This window comes from Varanus komodoensis, unplaced genomic scaffold (genome assembly GCF_004798865.1).
Source record: "Varanus komodoensis strain SLA01 unplaced genomic scaffold, ASM479886v1 scaffold29_1, whole genome shotgun sequence".
Classification (NCBI taxonomy): Eukaryota; Metazoa; Chordata; class Lepidosauria; order Squamata; family Varanidae; genus Varanus; species Varanus komodoensis.
Window position 1 is genome coordinate 6945371 of NW_025335759.1, and position 18584 is coordinate 6963954.

Consider the following 18584-nt stretch of genomic DNA (forward strand, 5'->3'; position numbering starts at 1 on the left):
GCATAAGTAACAAGCTTTTAAAAAATCAATGTTATAGGAAAAATCCCCTGTTCCAAATAGCTCAATGAAAATTTGGCAGGTTTATTAGCCATATATATATAGTGGGGAGAGAACCAAAATGGAATAGTTTGCATTGGAGTATTCTGGAAGGGGACATGGCTTGCACATAGAAAAGGAATATTCCATATATACTGCATGATCTTGTTGCAGCTCCCTCTGGCCATGAGATCTTGCATCTGTCAATTAGCTTAAGATGCAGTCCTACAAATGGTTAGACAGTAAAAAGTTTCTCAACTTGTTTTACGCATACACAAGACTTTTTTCCCAGACAGTGTTGGGAGAACACAGAATTGTGTCCAGCAAGCTAAAATGTGCTAGCCTATTTGGCATTTTGATGCTGCACCCTTTTGCCTTTGGGCTCACATGCCCCAGAAGTTCAGAGAACTCAGCCCCTGGGCTAAAAGAACTTCAATTCCAGTTAGTAGTATGCATATGAATATCAGACAAAGGGACTAAAAGTGGGGGATGAGTGAATGAGGTGATTGGCTGGTGATGTAAGAGTGTAAGGATGGAGCCTGTGATCAGTCAACTGTGGTCAGTCAGCGGTCTGCAGAATCTGAAGAGGCAGCTTTGGTATTAGATCCCCAAAGCTGGCATTAGAATCCCAAAAGCACTTGGGATTCACAAGGAAAGGGAAGTAAGTAGCATACTTAGAGGATGTTTTAGCAACTATGGAGAGACAAAACCTACTATTGTCAAGTATTATAAGGAAGGGTGTGAGTGATAGAAGCTAAGAGAAACCTGAGTGCAGAAGGAAAAGATTAAACTGAAATAAAATTAAAGACTGGTCAAAGTACATTCAGAAGAAAAAGCAGGATCTGTGAGTGAGGAGTGCTTGTGAAAGAAAAAGGTGAGATAGTCAGAAGTTGTTATTATACACTGGTTTATTCACTAAGGAAATAAGCTACTGAACATCTTGAAACCAATATGCTTAATGTAAAAATAAAGTTTTTTGTTTATTGTCAACTCCAAGTCATAGGCTGTTTGAGTAATAGTGTCTCATCCTCAGGACCATATAGTCCAATGAAAGAGTCAAGTAACTTGGGCACAATATTGAGGAAAAGGTTGATTATGATGATTGGAATTATTAAACTAAATGGCAGCATTACATACTGAGAGAAAGAGAGGGAAATATTAAGATGGCACCCCTTATCAAAACAAAATAAAGAAGTGCATGTACTTGTGACATACCTGTCTTCTTTGCTTCTTCCTGATAATGAGGGTGCTTGCAAAGATTCAAGCAGAAGGCACCAACTGCACTCTCTAATTGCTCCCTGGTGGCTGAGGCAGTCATGGTTTGATGATGCCTACATCATCTTCCCTCCATACTAGTTCTGTTCATGTCAGATTGGGGTCAGATCCAACAATCAGACCTAGCAACACTCCAGCTAACTGCTTGGAGACTGTGGCTGGCTCTCTTAGACTGTTCACACTTCATTTTGGGATATTGTGAATGAAGTCTACAAGTCTTCCACTAGAATTTCCTACAAAAGAAAATGGACAATATTCTTATCTTTTATGGTGCAGGATGTTTTGAAGCAGGTACCTTGTTCTGTTCAACAAGCTTTTTGTTTCCTTACTTCTATTGAGAAGGAACACAAGTATTCTTCCATTTGAGTTTACTTATCCGCAATTCTGGTTTCATATTTACTACTGCAGGGTTTGTTTTTTCTTGCTTGGTGAAGTGGTTTCTTTGTGGAATCCACAACCTTGCACCTCCAAGTCCAGCCTGTAACACTGCAACAGAGATTGTTGATACTGCTTCACGTCTTCACACTAACACATATGAGCCACCAACAGCAAAGAAACCTTGTCTTGTGAAGTTGCAGTATCAGCCTGCTGCTCAAGTGAACTGGCAGCCTTGTGGACTGATCCTCCCTGTACGGTTTTCAAAAGAAGAAGGTGACTCTCCATCTGGATATTGCCATTCTTCCTAAAGTCATATCCACATTTTTGTATTTTTCATTGTCAAAATGATATATTCCTAATGAAGGCAATTAATATTAAAACAACAGAACATGATAATAGTTTAATCATTTTTAACAATAAAAATGGAGACAGCAGATAGGAGTGACATTTAAAAACACCATTCTCCAAAGAATCAATAAAACAAGCCTAATTTCAGCAGGCCAAATGCTTTCTGGAAAAGAATGGTCTTCATAAGATGGTGGAAGAACCATTAGAGAAGGAGTAAGATGAAGATGGACCATCTTAAGTAGGGGGATTCCAGGACTGAGCAATGCCATAGAGAATGCTGTCCTGTGTCCAAACTAGATAGAATGTGAAGAAGAGCCTCTCCTGTTTATCTTAACTAGTATGTAAGCTTATATGAGAAGAGACAGTCCTTTAGATGCCTCGATTTTAGCTATCTAGGGATTTTAATGATCATCACTTTCCATTGGTCCCAGAAACCAACTGGAAGCCAGAGAAACTCTAGCAAAAGGGTGCCACATGCTCTAATAATCAGTTCTGCTATATCTTTCTGTTAGTTCAGAGGATAGCAGATGTAGATCCCACAAGCCTGACTTGTTTTTAACTAGAACACTGAGATCTAACAAACATATATAATAGGTCCCTAAGATGAACCAAGATGAACCTCTGTACCAGAGGATTGGCTAATGGCAAATGCAACATCAATTTTTACAAAGGGATCCAGAGATCTGGGAAATTACAGGCAGATGATCTTAACATCTGTTCTGGGTATATTAGATGAAAGCATAATTTGAAAGCATCATTTAAGATAAAATTGGTACATTTACAGAAGAACAAGCCCTGCTGAAAAAGAATCAACATGGTTTTTCCACAGGAAAGTTCTGTCTTACTAATCTTTTAGATTTCTTTGAGAGGGTCAATAAACAGGAGTGAACAAATGGTTTACTTGCCAAAAACTTCCAAAGGCTTTTGACAAAGTCATTCACCAAAGTACCCACAAGCAAACTTAGTTATGGAATAAGAGGAGAGGTCTTCTTAAGGATCAGGAACTAGTTAAAGTACAGAAAACGAAGAGTAAGATAAATGGTAAATTCTCGCAATGGAGGCATATAAGCAGTGGGATCCCACAAGGATATATATCAGGACCAATACTTTGCAACTTACTTAGAGATTATCTGGAATTCAGAGTGGGCAGTGAGGTGGCCAAATTTGCAGGAGACATCAATTATTTAGTGTGCTTAAAACAAAAAGGGATTGTTAGGAGCTCCAAAAGCAACTCTCCAGACTCAGAGAGGGGGCTTCAAAATGGCAAAAGCATCTGTAAAGTAATGCATGTTGGGGCAAAAAATCCAAATTATAAGCAGATGAGATCTGAGCTAGTGGTGACTGAGCAAGAAATAGATCTTGCAGTTATGGTTAGAGCTTGATGAGTATGTCAACCCAATGTGCAGCTGCTGTGAAAAAGGCAAACTTCATGTCAGGCATAATTAGGAAAGGAACTGGAAATAAAATTGCCAGTATCATACTGCCCTTTTATAAATCTATGGTGCAAACACATTTAGAATATTGTGTACAGTTATGGTTGCTTACACCTAAAGAAAGAAATTGTAGAATTGAAAAAAATGTAGAAAAGAGCGACTAAAATGCTCAAGAAGTTAAAACAACTCCCCTATGAGAAACAGTCCCAACATTTGGGATTGTTTAGCTTAGAAAAAAGGAAAGTAAGGAGAGACATTATTCCTCCCTCTCAGAATACTAGAACCCAGGGTCATCCCATGAAACTGATTGATGGGAGATTTTGAACAGAGAAAAAGTATTTCTTCAACACAGTGCTCAACTATGGAATTCACTTTCACAAGAGGTAGTGATGGTCACCAATCTGGACAGCTTTAAAAGGGGAATGGACAAGTTCATGGAGAATTCTAGCAATGGCTATACTCCAGTCCTGCTGGCCATACGCCATCTCCAGTATCAGAAGCAATATACCTATGTATATACCAGGTGCTGGGGAACATGAGCAGGTGGGTACTCTTCTACTGTGTCCTGCTGGTGGTTTCCTGTGGACAGCAGGTCGATCACCGTGTGAACAGAATGCTCATCTAGTTGGACATTTCAGCACGACTGTTCTTGTGTACTGATCTGGGTGCTCTTATGCCGGGTTCTCATTCCGAGTGCTAGAACTGAACTGGGCCCACGGTCCTTCACATGTTGTTGCAAAGCCATTTTTTGTTCCTACTGTTGAGCCACTGGCAGTTAGGCATCTTTGCTGATCCACTTCAGATAACCCCAAGATTGATTGACTGATTGATTAAAAGCTTTTGTATGCTGTCCTATTATACAAGATCTCAGGAGGATTTAGCAGAAGATCCTAATTAAACTCCTGCCTACTACTGCTCTCATCATCCAGCCTATCCATAGCAGTTTTTAATTTCTTAAGTCCAAGGAAAGAAGTTACAATGAAGGACCAGCCCCAGCAGCCAATAGGAAAGTGCATATCCCAGAATACCCTTGGTGAGAGTGGCACTCTGTCTCCAGTTGCTTAGGAGTGCCAACACAGGGTTTTCCATCCTGCTCCAATTAGGAGAGCTTCTTAATGAGTGCTTCTCACAGGGAAGTACTTCATGCTGTGAAGATGGACTTTCAGTCTGTAGCAGCATTTCATTGTCATAAAGTAGATGAGCAGAGAACCAATAAAGGACTGGAGAGGAGGAACCCAAAAATCTGGTAATGACCTATTTAAACAAATGTAAAGGAAGAGTTACTTTCCTGTCTGGGCACCTGACACCTTCAAAACAATTCCAACATATGGAACCCTTCCTATTCTGCATCAAACTTTAGGAAAGTACAAAATGCAAACATAGACATACAAATCAGCATGATTTGCCTGCAATTTAGGGGCAGATTTGACCACAGAACGTACAATTTCTACCCAGGCTTGGACTAGGTATTTTTCTTCACTTACGTTGCATATAATCACATACCACTTTATAATTTCTGCTTATCAGTGGCTACGTCAGTTGGTTTACTGCCTTGCCAATTTGCAGTCAAAGTTATGAATCCTACTCTCAGTAGTTAAAGCTGCTTGCTTTCTTTTTTTAAAGAAGTGGTCTGCAGCAGCAGTTAAGAGTATTTGCTATGAGCCTGGCAATCCTCAAATTAAATTCCAGTTCAGCTATTAGCAGATCAGATTAATTTAAGCTACTGTCAGCCTCAGCAGCTCAGCCGGTCAAAATTTAGAGTGTGAGTTCTCTGGGATGGGGACTTGCCTTCTCACTCATTAAATTCTATTCAAAGAATCATATAAACCAATAGCACTATAAAAACAACAAAGTTAGGTATAAATAATTTCTGTCTCCCATCTGTAACACAGGTAATTTATCTTCTTGGGTTATTTTGGGGACAAACTCTAAACACATTCTGTATATTAATATTGTAATTGAAATAACAAAATCCTTTCAACTGTAGGGTGGAATGCAATATAGCAGCGAAAGAAACCACTGCAGGGGAAAATTGACAGGTGATATGGGAGAACTAGAAAGATAAGTTTTAGATTAACTACAACCCTCCCCACTACACTCACACACCAAGCATTTTTATTGCCAGAACACCTTGGCCAGTCAAATTTGAATTACTGAAAAACTGCACTTTATTTGAAGCTAAAAAGGAGGTGGCTCATACAGTACTCATTATATTAAGAATTCAATGAATTATTATTGCCATAATGAATTTACTAGTCTGTAAGATGCTACATGCCTGGTATTTTGGCTGAAACTTATTAACAAGGCCGATGCTTTGGAAACTGTCCCTCGATTCTCACCAGAGTACTGCTCCCACTGTTGCCCTGTCCAGACTCAAGTGGGACCAAAGACACACCCAACTTTTGAACTGCAGGTGCATTTTACAGATGGGTGGTGGCAGGTAGACTAAATTGCAGGAACCTTGCCTCCTGTGTTTTACCTTCTCACTATGGAACCACTATCTGCTTATTACATGATGCCAATTAATTTAAACCATGAATTGCCAGCACCATGCCAGAGCACATGATGCTATTTCTGGTGAGCTCATCACTGCACTTTCAATTAACAGCCTATTCAATTAATAACAGCCTATTACCCTCTTCATACACTGCTAGTGTGCCATCCAAACTTAGCCATTCTGTATTGCTTAGGAGTTAAACAACCCAGTATTTACCCAGTAACAAACTATGTGCTGTTGTTGGGTTAACAGTGGAGAGAGAGGAGATTGTTAATTTGAAAGCGTGACAACTGTGCCAGAGGCAGTACATTCACTCCCACATGTCCTGACACCCATGCGTTGTTTCACACATGTGCCAGCCATGCTCTCAGAATTGCTCTAAATGTGCTACCTTTAGAATGTTTCCCGATACTACATTTACTGAGTGCCAACTCTATTGAAAGTCTGATACCCTCTTTCCACCTTGCTCCTGACCTCTGAGAAGCTGACCACTAAGTTCAAAGAAGGATCCCAGGAGGTGCTTCTGAATAAACTGGATAGCCATCTGATTGTTTAACTCGGTGTCCTGCACTGAGCAGGCGGTTGTACCCAATGGCCTTCTGGCCCCTTCCAGCACTACTATTCTGATTCTATGAAACCTTTGCTGTGCAAGGACTTGCTGCTCATGAGCTACGGAAGCTTCTTAAAGGCAGGCAGGAGAATCTTCCCTTTTCACAAGGCATCCTGGCCCATCACTCCACTCCTTGCCATTTTTAGATGCAAGGTCCTTCCTGCAGCACAGTTCAGCTCTCAGCTACTCTGACTAATATTTTTGCTTTTATGGCCACAGTGAACAATTATTTTTATCTTGCAAAAAGTATTTACATATTTGAGCACAGCAATCTCTTACTCCTCATTTCTTCAGGCTAAGTGTTCCTAGTTCCCATTTATTGTTACTCCTGTTGGTAACAAAACCCAAGTTAAATTGAGCTGTCAATGGCAAAGCATGTAAGAACAAAGGAGGCTGACTGATACTGGTTCACCCCTAGCAGCACCCCTAGAATTTCATGCAGAGGTATTTCCATCACTTATCTGATCCTTTTCTTGCCTGGAGATACCAGGACCACATGCAGGCAAAGCTCAACCACAGCATACGGTCTCAAATACATCTCTAAATCTAGCATCTCAGTTTTATCTCCAGTTAAGGGGTGTCATGTTAACAGCTGGGAAAGCCTGACATTTTGCTGCTTCGTACATTAAACATTTAGGCACACATAAAATCATAGAGGTATACCTTTAAAAAGCATAAGCTGCAAATGAAACAAGTATCAAACAGACACTACACTCACTTTGGAAACAAGCAGTGACTGCAACCCCCTGTTCAGGTTTTCTCCTAAGGGGTGGGGTTCAAGAGCCCATGTCGCCAGTCAGGACTGGCAATGCTGCACTAGATCCACCTTTGCTTAGGAGCTATTAAGCCGCTACCACTCACCCCCTCACACACACACACACACACACACTCCCCAGCTTGAAGAACCTGCCAGACTTACCTGTACATGCATGCAGAAGGTCCCAAACACCAACAAAGCTGTTGAGTGAACCATGTAAACAAATACACCAGGAGAGGAAAAGCCAGCAGCCGGCTTGCCAGAGTCCTTCTGCATTCCTCCAGTCTTTCTTCCAACCAGGCCAAGTGTTAGGCAGTGCCAAGGGTTGGCAGCAATGTACCACCAGGCTGCCCATGAGCCCAGCAATATAGTAGGTGCAGCTAGTAGGAAGTTGGGGAGCTGTTTGGGCTCAAAGTATCTGAGGAAGCCAACATTCCAATAAACATCTTGAATATAGGTGTAGAGTACAGGGAGGTCCCAGGAGCACCATGGGGCTTTCCCATCATTTGAGGCAGCTACACGATACCCCTTATCCACAGCCAGCTGCAACAGCTGTTTTGGCACGGTCCGGTCCAGGCTCACACTGGGCTTGCAGAATTTAAGGTAGGCATAGAATTGAAACAGAGCAAAAGGCAAGAAAACAAAGGCAGTCGTGACCACCAGGGAAGCTGCCCAGTTTAGGAATTGAGCTAAGCGGTACAGTTTTATCCTAGATTCTGCACTCTTCTGGAGCTTGAAGGCAACATGTTTTGTCTGGAAATAAAGCAGGAACCCAGCATTGATCAGTCCGTTGGAACGCACAGCACTGGCTAACGAAAAGAGGAGCATGCTGGCCCAGTGTCGCTGCTTCTCTAGCTGCCACATTGCAGCAAATACTAGGAAAGCAAACATGCTTTCCGAATAGGCAGCTGCCATAAAGACGTTAGCAGGGGTGAGGCAAAAGAGAATGGCTGCCAGGAGGGCCCTCCTGCGGCACTGTAGGACTGCACAGCTGAGCTCATACAGAATGCTGGAAGCCAAGACAGAGAAGAGGCCATTGAGCAGAGCGGCAGACAGGAGCAGGCGACTCCGGAGACACAGGACGCCCTGCAAGGGCCACAGGGCTGTTTCTGCGGCCACTCGTAGGCTCAGGGGAAACAAGGGGAAGAAGGCACAGTTGTGCTCATACACGTAGCCATGCTCGGCTATGAACAAGAAGTGTTCGGCATCCCACCGTGACAGGCCTCCCAGGAGCCATTCCACAAGCCTGTCGCAGGACCCAGGCTTGGACAAGCGGGGTGGAGAGAAGGCGTCTGCAGCATGGTCAGGGATCAGGAGGTTGAAAAGTGCCTGGGTGGGGGACAAGAAAGCGGCCATTAGGCTAAGACCTTGTTCTTCACCTTCCCCAAAAGAAGGTGGAAGACTGTCGTACGGTACAATAAGGAGGAATGGAAAGTGATCTATACCATAGACCGCCCCAGACTGGTGCACTCCAGATGCACTGGACTATAATACCCATCATCCTCAGCCAGTTCAGCACATTGGGAGGGTTCCAAGTTGAAGAAAGCTGGTATCTAGTGTGGCTGGAGCTTTCACAGGCAGCTTTTTGCCTCATTTTATACTCGAGGCAGGTATTCTAGAGTTTTGGAACCCTAACATTTGTGTAGTGTACCTCTTAGCCATGGCTACTGAAAGATGACTCAATCCACATGGTATGCACTTGCAGATGTTACGCCCAGGTTTTGGATGATTAACCATGGAGGTGCTGTTTTTAGAGGCATCTCTGTCCTTTATGGGCAGAGCAGAAAGACGGCAAAACCTGCAACAGGTGAACTCTTTTATTTGGCCACTAATACTATTCTCTTATAGCCCTCTAGTCATGCTCAGTACAAATATGAGTAAGATGCTTGTAAGAGTGGGGAGGTTAACCTTACATTATCTTTTGTTATATATTGTTGTTGTTTTCTTAAATAAGATACAGAAATGAAAAGGGTAGAAGAAAAGAAAGCCTTACATTACCTTGCCATCCTTACCACAAACTGGCAAGACAGGTCTGTATTATTATCCCCACACTGTGCAGGTAAGCTTGGGGCAGGTATTCATCTGAGGAATCCTCCTGAGTTCATGGCAATGGTAATGTCAAACCAGAAGCATCCAATTGATAGTTCAATGCCTTCCCCAACCTAGTGCTTTCCTGATGCACTGGACCTCAGCTCCCATAAAGCCCAGCCAATGGCCATGGTGGCTGGGAGTTGAGAGTTTCAGCCCAGTACATCTGGAAAGCACCAGGTTTGGGAAAACTGGACTACGTTCCCACAGCACTAGCACACACTGAAGCTATGGCACTTTTGAAAATCCAACCAAAGAGCGCTCCTCTGATTCTGCTGTGTACATCTGGTTAATCAGCTGGTACAAAGAACAGTAATGCCAAAGGCTGCAATTTTCAATATGTGCCAAGATCATCTGCCAAATGAAAAGAATCAATCAACTCACTGAGCAGACGTAAGACTCAAAATATCAAACCATGGGGTTTCCTTTGTGCAAACTGATTATCCCTTGGAACAAGAAATAGAGAGCCATTACACTGAATAAAATTAAGCCCAATAAAGGCAAATGCACTTTTATAACAAAACCTGTTCTTAGTGGCAATGACAGTTTGTCTGGCCAGAAGGTATAATTCATCTCACCTTGCAGCACCTGACCCTTACCTAGGCAGAGCCACAAAGGACCAAAAGGAATTCTTCTGGAAGCAGCTTATCTGACATTAATGGGTGGTATTCAGTCAAATGCCCCATATTAGAACCTGCCTATGGACTGAACAACTGCCTCAGGTAAAGCCCCTACAGGGGCCATCATGAGAAAGCCAAACGCTCAAACGTGCCTCACTGGGGCTAAAATCCTATTTAATCTGCCCCAGTGCAAACCCCACTGAATACAAAAAATTTAGTAGTTTGTATGTACCTCTGTATAAACACCTGGTAAAAAACACACACCTGAAAAGTGAATATGGAAAGCTGCCTTCTGTCATTTCAGACTTATCATCCATCTAGTCCTGTGTGGGCTACTCTGGATGGTAGTGGCTCTCCAGGGTGTCCGGCAGGCAAAGGACTTTCCCATCACCTGCGACCTAATCCTGTTCATTTTCCATATGCAAAGCAGGGCAGGCTCCAAAGCAACCCAAACAGCAAAATAACCATAGAGGGAGGCAGGACATTTGTCATAGAGACTTATGTATGGTGTGAAGGAAGTGGATTCAGAGTCAGGGTCAACCAATCACATTAAGAACCCACACTTTAGGTTGTGGAACTTGCCCCAACAATGTGCCGGCTTTGGTAGATTTAAAAGGGGGCTGAACAAACTCATGGAGTGGAGGGACGTGAGCTGCTAAAGCCTTGAAGGCTCTATATGAAACTCCAGCTTCAGATGCAGTCTGTCTCTGAATACCACTGCTGGGGACAGCTCTGATTTCTGCTCTCCTGATGGTGTGACTTTCAGAGGTTTCTGGTCAGCCCCTGTGAGGAGGAGGATGCTGGACTAGTTGAACTTTTGCTCTGACCCATTCAGCTCCTCCTTAAGGCTTTGAGATGTGCTAGTTAGGGAAATGCTTGCTTTATCTCCTGCTCCCAGACTGGCCTGCTGCAAGCCTTCATGCAGACTCCCTCTGCCCTTTTCTCTTGCATTTCAGTTTATTCTTACTGAAAATAATCCTTACCGATGTCTTACTTTGCCTCTGATTTACCCTGCTTTCAAATGGGCATGAATTCCTGGCATCTGTTCATCCCATTTGCTTTTGGTCTGAGACACCTGCAGCCCCTTGTAACTAAGCCTTGACACTAGCAAGGGCCTACGGGCATGGGCAGCAGGATACCTTACCTTCTGCTGCTACCACAGAGAAGGTGCCTCATGTGTGATCTCTATAGGCAGCACCCTGCAATAGTCAGAGGTGATACCAGGCCTTGCTTAGCCCAGTATCATCTACTCTGGGTGGACTAGATTAAGAACCATTAATCTAGTCCAGCATTCTGTTTCCAAACGGGTCAGGAAACTAACAGGTCATGTGTATAACAGCACCCTCTTGCCCATGTTCCCAAGCAACTGGTGCACAAAGGCACACTGCTCCTGAAATGGGATGTCGCACAGAGCCATCGAGAATAGTAGCCACTGCTAGGCTTCTCCTCCGTGAATCTGTCCAGCCCCTCTTTAAAGCCATCAAGCTGGTAGCTGTCGCTACATCTTGTGGAAGTGTATCCCACCGTTCACCCATCAAGTTTCCCATCAGCTGCTACCCGATCCTCAGCACCGCTGAGCTGGGGCCCCTCATGCCTGTTAGAGGCCATTATGAATGGTGAACACATGAGTTATATTTCAGTAAAGGCAATCATCTGTGCCCGGTGTTTGGAGACTTGCCTGGAGGAGAAGCGAGATGACTCTGCAACACACTGCAAACCAAATGACCTTTTGGCAACGAGGGTCCCTTCCATTCTTCTGCGGCAGCCAGACCTGGGAGGCCATCACATGGTTTGTTGTTGCCTTCTGTATGTGAAATTCCTTGCAGTGATTTCGAAACCTGAAATCAGATTACAAGCTTGTGAAATGTTTGTAAGCGACAAGCAATTAATGATTCTAACACTTGCTCACCAAAATTGCTGGCAGTGGCCAGACTCTTGGACTAGGCCTAGGGTGACCACAGTTCAATTTTTCACTCAGCCATAAAGCTCAGCGGGAGGCCTTGGGCTGGTCTCCATCTCTCAAGTTAACTCACCCCCAAGGACTGTTGTGAGGATAACATGGAAGGAAGAACCAAATAGTACTTGGGTGACCCAGGTTCCCATCTCTCAGGCTAGGCCACTTCACAGAGGATCTCAGGGAGAGAACAAAGCAACCCCACTTGAGCTCCTTGGGGGAAATGCAGAATAAAGGGAATAAATCTACAGCCTGGGGTCTCCAAAGACAATCTGTGAAGAAATCAGTTATTACTAGTGAAACGCCTATCATATGTTGGGAATGTATGTATGTATGTATGTATTTAAACCATTTCTATGCCACCCCATTCACAAAAAGCCTCGGGGCGGCTTACAACATTAATAAACAGTTATATAATTAGACTTAAAAAACCGGAAACATCTCAGCACGTACATAAAAACCTAATAAATACAGTTCATAAATTAACAATTAAAATAACTTTTAAATAAAAAGGAATAAGCAGGGAAATGTAGGGTGACAGTGGGGCAGCTCCTGCTTCCTCCTCTCTCTCCATTGCTTGGGTCTTTCACCTTTCTCCCAACCTCATCAGATAGTGGCCAGACACTTGGCTATCTTCAATCACAATGCCTGTGGCACACTTCTATAAACTGGTGTTTCTCACCAAGCTGTCCCCTCTAGGCCTGGAACACATCAGTCTTTGCTCCTCTCCCCAGAAAAGGTGTTGATTAAAAAGCAAGCAAGCAAGTTTAAGTGGTGGGGAGGGAAATAAAATACTGATGCTTTGGCAGAGTCCCCACTTTGCATACCCAAGGTCTCAAGGCTGATCTCCAGCAACTCCACGTGGGGATGAAAATATGCCTGCCTGTCACCCAGGAGAGCCACTGCCAGGCAATGTCAACAAAAACTAGGTTAGATGGACCATGGTCTGGCTCAGTGTAAGGCTGTTTCCCATGTTCCTATAAGGGTGATCTGCAAGGATTCCAAAGGGGCTTGTGTACTGTATAGGCTGCAGGGACACACTGCAACCCCCTTGCTACAGAACACAACCTTCTCCTCCGCACACATCTTAGCCATCATAATGGGAAGAGGGCAGAAGCACTGTGAATGTCAGAGAAAGGGAAAGCTGCATATGATCTTATGCAGAAACTAGATACTACGGATAGTTCAAGACACACCCTTTCTAAGGAGTAAGCAAAAGCTCCCAGACCATTATCAAAGAATACTGAGAAGGTTTGTCACTGCACTGTACATACATTCCCTGGAGAAAGAGCAAACCATTGGTTTAAAAACAAAATAAAACCTCATGGCAAATTTTAGCCTTGCCAATGTCTCTTGTTTGCTCACCAGTTTTAAAGCAGACTACTCCCATTCTTTCTACTCCCATTTTTATTCTCTCCTGTTAACAAGAGTCTGAAACCTTTATGTCAAATGATGGGATTTTTAAATAATCCTTTAAAATGGAAATATGAAAGGGCTTTCGAGTCCTGTATTGCAGACTAGCTACCGCCAGGGAGCAGTAGGTACTCATGATGCCAGTACCACTCCACACCTTGCACTGCTGCTGCCATCAAATTTAGGTATAATATAGGATTCCTAGATAAAATCCATGGCAGAGTATACACTCCTATAAAGCAATGATTTAGATATTTACATTATTATCTGAGATTAAAATAGGGATATTCTGGAACAAAATAACTCAAGATTCAATTCTCAGAACACTTTTGCTAATATGATATATAGTATTTTCTCCCCTCACATTTCTCTTAACATTGAGAAATGAAGAAAAATGTAGTTTGCTTCCCCTCAATTTCTAGCCACTTCCATTTGCTCTGCACAAAGCAGTCATCCCACCCTTTTATTTTTGATAAAGCCTTTATAGAGAATATTTGTTTAGATGTATTTCCGATTCAAACAGATATACAGTTTAAATGGAAATCTTTTACTGGTCTGAGGTCAAGGTTAATTTTTAAAAGGAGCAGTGGGAAGACTTAATTTATATATGATTTGGGGACAAATTAGTTTTCCTCAAGGCTTTGGGCTGGGCTGAGAATTTTGCTGTGTATTCATGCAGGTTTGTTTGGCTTGGCTGGCTGCAGGTCTTTATTAATGCTTGAATTTGTATGGCGTTGGGGTTGTGTCACTAGGATTGCTTTTATGTATTGCTGGTGACTGCTTTGGCTGCTCCAAAGTAATTAAGGCAGGCTGTTGGTTTAAAAAGATAACAGTGACATCTTCATTGACAGCATGGTTCTGGCCCCGTTTCCCATTAGGAGACAAAGTAGGTGGCCAGCACAGACCCGATCTTCATCTGTGCAACCCTTTTCACCACCCATCCACCTGACATCAAATTCCAATTGGTTTTTATGCTTCTGGTAAAATCTGCTTTGTTTTTCTTGGTTTTAATGGACTCTAATGTGATTCTGGTTTTACTACTGCTCTTAATGGATGTTGATTATGTTTCATTGCATTGGTTGTTTTTCACTGGTATTTTTTATTATATTTTACTCTAGGTTATATTGTAAGCTTCCTTGAGTATTGAAGACTGAAGGGTGGAATAGACATTGAAAATGAATAAAAGCAAAGAGAACAAAACCAAAACATCACTTTTATCTTTTCAAATTCTGAGCTATGCATTAGATCTGCTAAATGCTTAACAATGCTATATATGCCTACTCAGAATGAAGACTTAAGTTCAATAAGATTACTCTCACATAAATGAGGATATGATTGCTGACTAAATCAGAGTTCAAAATAGCTCACAGAATTACATATAACAGCATGGCCTAAATTTCCATTTTCTTATATTTGGCTTTTTAGACTTTGTCATTATGTGCTTCCCTCCGTAAGTCGAAGAATTGCTTCTCCCTACTTCGGAACTGGTAAAAAATAGTGTGATCTTAGTTTCAATAGATGTTGTTCGGATCTCACTATATAATGATAAAGTTTGAAGCAAAAAGAGGAGGTCCAGCCAAGAAATCCTTACACACATATAGCATCAGTGATCCTTGTGCTTCAAATTAAACAACCTAATGCATCAAGGGTCTGCAAGCATCCCACTCTTGCAAAATAAGTTTGTACCACACCTGCTTCACTCTCCCCTCTACATTCTCTTCAGCATACAATTCAAGGACCATCTCTAAGCAACAGCACTTTAGTGCAATCTCTCAGAATTACTATTAGCATCTTTTGCTACTGTTTATCACTTATTTTGTGTGTGGGTGGGGTGTTAAACCAGCTTCCCAGTATCTCCCCCACACCTAGAATGAGGAATCCCTTGTATCTGTAATGTACTTTTAATTTACCAAGTATTTTACTTACTGGGCAATCCAATCACTCCTATCTTACAGATGGAGGACCAAGGCTGAAAGCTATAGTCAAATAAGAAACAGGAAGTGGTGGAATATTTTAGCTTCATAACTGCTTTACCAAAGAGAGCTCTCATTGGTATGCTGTTAAATGCAAATCAGTGATGAAACATGGGAAGGAGCCTGCTTATCTGTCCTGTCTAGGTAAAGACATTAAATCTAATTGAAATGAAGAGCAGATTCATATCGACATTTCAGAGTACTGCCCACAGCAAGTGAACTTATTCCTGCTCTCTCATGGGTTATCTTTATGGTTTCCCAAGGCATTATTTTTTCTTTCTTTCGGAAGCTTCTTGTGCTATCTAGCAATGTTTAGACTGAGTGGCAAAAGCATATTAAGATATTCAGAGAAAGGCCCTTTCTAAGTGTGGAACAAAAAGATCTTTTAACAGAACACCTGTGACCTGGTATATTGTTGCTGCTGCTATTTCACTTCTATACTGCCCCATACCCAAAGCTCTCTGGGCTGCTTACAGCAATCCATAAAGACCACACAATATAAGTATCATGAAATCAAACCAGCATTAACACATTTAAAATAGCCTATAGTGAACAGGAAAAAATCCCTGTAAAAAAGAGAATGCCTGGGATGGGTAATCCCCTCAGGCCAAAGGTAGCTAAGTAAATCTTTAAAGGCCTCACCATAAAGATCTAAGATGACAGAGTTGATGGCACAGTGTAGGCTGTAGTGGGGAGATTATAAAATACACTGCTACTTCATTACTATTTCTTTCATGTGTGGAAACATGAGAACACTGGTGATGACTGCAGACCAAGTTTAAAGGCTGACAACAATTACCTTTTCAGGGACAGTATGGTAACATTAGGGAAGAGCTGAGACAGAAGAATCTAAAGTCCTCCTCCTACCCCAAACATTTAAGTTGCATTGGTCCTTTGTTGCATTTGGCATTGACTACCTATCTGATTCCCCTTATACCTTCTCATTCCCCCACCCCACTAATATAAACTCACCCACAGTCACTTCCTTCCTGGCTTCCTTCTCATGTCCCATGTGCTTGCTCCATGCTGACCACCTAGGCTTTGAATAACTTCTGTTCGTTATTGCTTCCCTTTGCAGGTCCTCACAAACACCCAGTTCTTTAGCAAAGCCTTTCTTGAATAACCATCTTCGCTGTCATCACTAAATATGAAGCAAATGGACACTTTAAGAATGGCAAGAGTATCTTCATCCCTGCCCTCCAAAGAAATGTAATTTTTTTCCTCTTCAGGGGTATATCTGGGGGAAAATTGACCTGAAGGTTTTCAGGATGATTCAGTTTGCGCCAAGGAAACACTGGCTATAGTAAGCTCCCACTAGCTAAACCGTCTGCACTAGACTCTTTAAAGAAGCCACAGCCTGGAATTTACAAGAGCTCAACAGGATTGTGATGGATAGGATGTTTTGGAAATTTTTCATTCATAGGGTTGCCATAAATCAGAGATGACTTGACAGCCCATAACAACCACTAGCTAATGCCCATGACATCACCAACAAAGAACTATCCCAGTTTCCCATAATAATTTTGCAACTATTTGTAAAATATTTGTATTATATATTTTTAAGAAGCGCAAACTGTAATATGAGCACTGCTTCCGAACATTCTAGAAGAGTAGATGGAAAAACTTTTTTTTAAATTCACATAATTAACTCAGCAGGGATTTGAAACTCTTTGGGTCGGACACTTTCACTCAGTTTACTCCACCTAACAGGACTGTTGTGAAGATAAAGCAGGTGTCGCCTGCACGCCTGAACGCTTAAAGGAAAGCCCTTGCCCAAGACACTAAGTGCCCCACCACAAAGCTGAATACTCCCCAGCTAGAAAATGGGGGCAGCAGACGAACGAAGCCGTAGGGACAAGCGCTGGAAAGGTGGGAGGGCGGGCCTCTGTCTTCCGGGCAGGAAGGAGGGAGCCCATAGGATGGGCGGCAGCCAATAGGACGAGCCCTTGTAGGAAGATGCTTATGGGACGAGCCTGTCAGAGGGGCTCTGCGAGCCGGCCCCCTCTCCCGGTCTCCGTTGTCGGCAGCACCTCCATCTTCTCCCATCCCCACCTGAAAGCCAGCGCAGGGACTTAACAGCTCCGGCTCCCTCTGGCGCACCCGCCTCGGCCGGTCCATTTCCGTCTCGCGGCGAACCACTTCCGCTGACAAACGGCCGTTGGCGCCTGCGCAGTAACTCGAGGCAGCCGCCCTTCCGGCGTCCGAACAGCGACGGGATCATAGACGCGGCGGCATGAGAGGGCGGCCGCCCCCGCTCGGCTCCCCAATGCCGCATTCGCGTCCAAGCGCTCCGCCAGCCTTCCCTCCGGCTACGCGGGAGGCGGAAGGAGAGGCGGCGGCGAAGGCGTGGGGGCTGCCGCCTCCGCTTCGGGTTTTGCCCGGGCGATGCCTTTGACCCCCTCGGGCTCTCCTTTCGTCGCCGCCTCTTCCAAGCCTCTTCCCCTCTCAGTCTGCGGGGCCTTGGCGTTGCCAAGAAAGCGCGGGGCGGGCTGGGATTTAACACTGTCTCACTACCTCACTCGTCCTGACGCCTGTTACTTGGGCACAGGAGTGGTGGGGCAGGGGACTGAGGAAATAAGAACAAGTTCAAAAAGCCGGGCTAGGCGGGGAAGATAAGAAAAAGCCGAAGTCAAACAAACAAAAAATTATCATTGGGAGAAGAACCAGAATAAGGAAGAGAGAGAACGTGGGGGGGGGGCGGGGGGGATGAAAAGACAAATGTAGCAAGAGAGAGGAAAAACTGCCAAAGAAAGAATCCAGAGAAATCTGTTACAGGAAAGAGAACACACTCTATACACCGTTTTCTGTAATCACTCTAATACCTAACATTTTGTGGTTGATCACACTCTCAACATCCAGGATGCTTTTGAAATTTGTTATTATTTATTTAAAACATTTCTATGCAACAAAGCCTTGGGGCGGCTCACAGCAAAATGTCAAATATGTCCTTGAATCTAAAAAGGTTTCCTGCCTCCTGGGCTAGAGGATGGTGGGAATGACTTGTTTCCAGAACTTCTGGTTAGAGAGCAACAACTGGTTGTGTATTAGAAGCAGTTGTTGGCGATGCTTCCTCTCTGGATGCAAGAGTGGCATTAGGCTTGACCTTATAGCCTTTACGCTGAAAATCCTATGCATTTGCGTTGGAGGGAGAAGAGGAGGCTTAGGTGTTCATACACAACTGACAGTAAGGGGGATGGGGTGA

General features: G+C 43.3%; 1 protein-coding gene across 6 annotated transcripts; it reads right to left on the reverse strand.

Moving 5' to 3' along the window:
* Positions 1-926: 926 nt before the first annotated feature.
* Positions 927-17517, reverse strand: PIGV (phosphatidylinositol glycan anchor biosynthesis class V). Of its 6 annotated transcripts, none has more exons than XR_006415239.1 (5): positions 12076-12326; positions 11721-11880; positions 7497-8663; positions 1641-4724; positions 927-1544 (listed from the first exon to the last, which is right to left on the reverse strand). XR_006415239.1 is itself a non-coding variant. In XM_044435388.1 (5 exons), the coding sequence occupies exons 3-5, from the start codon at positions 11823-11825 to the stop codon at positions 4425-4427; spliced, it is 1572 nt and encodes a 523-aa protein (XP_044291323.1). In that variant the 5' UTR covers positions 11826-11880; positions 16355-16523; positions 17435-17517; the 3' UTR covers positions 927-4424. The 6 variants fall into 6 exon arrangements, 5 of the variants coding, with proteins under 5 accessions (XP_044291323.1, XP_044291324.1, XP_044291322.1 ...); XM_044435388.1 differs by lacking the exon at positions 12076-12326 and adding exons at positions 16355-16523; positions 17435-17517 and having other exon boundaries at positions 927-4724; XM_044435389.1 differs by lacking the exon at positions 12076-12326 and adding exons at positions 16355-16523; positions 16636-17410 and having other exon boundaries at positions 927-4724.
* Positions 17518-18584: the final 1067 nt, after the last annotated feature.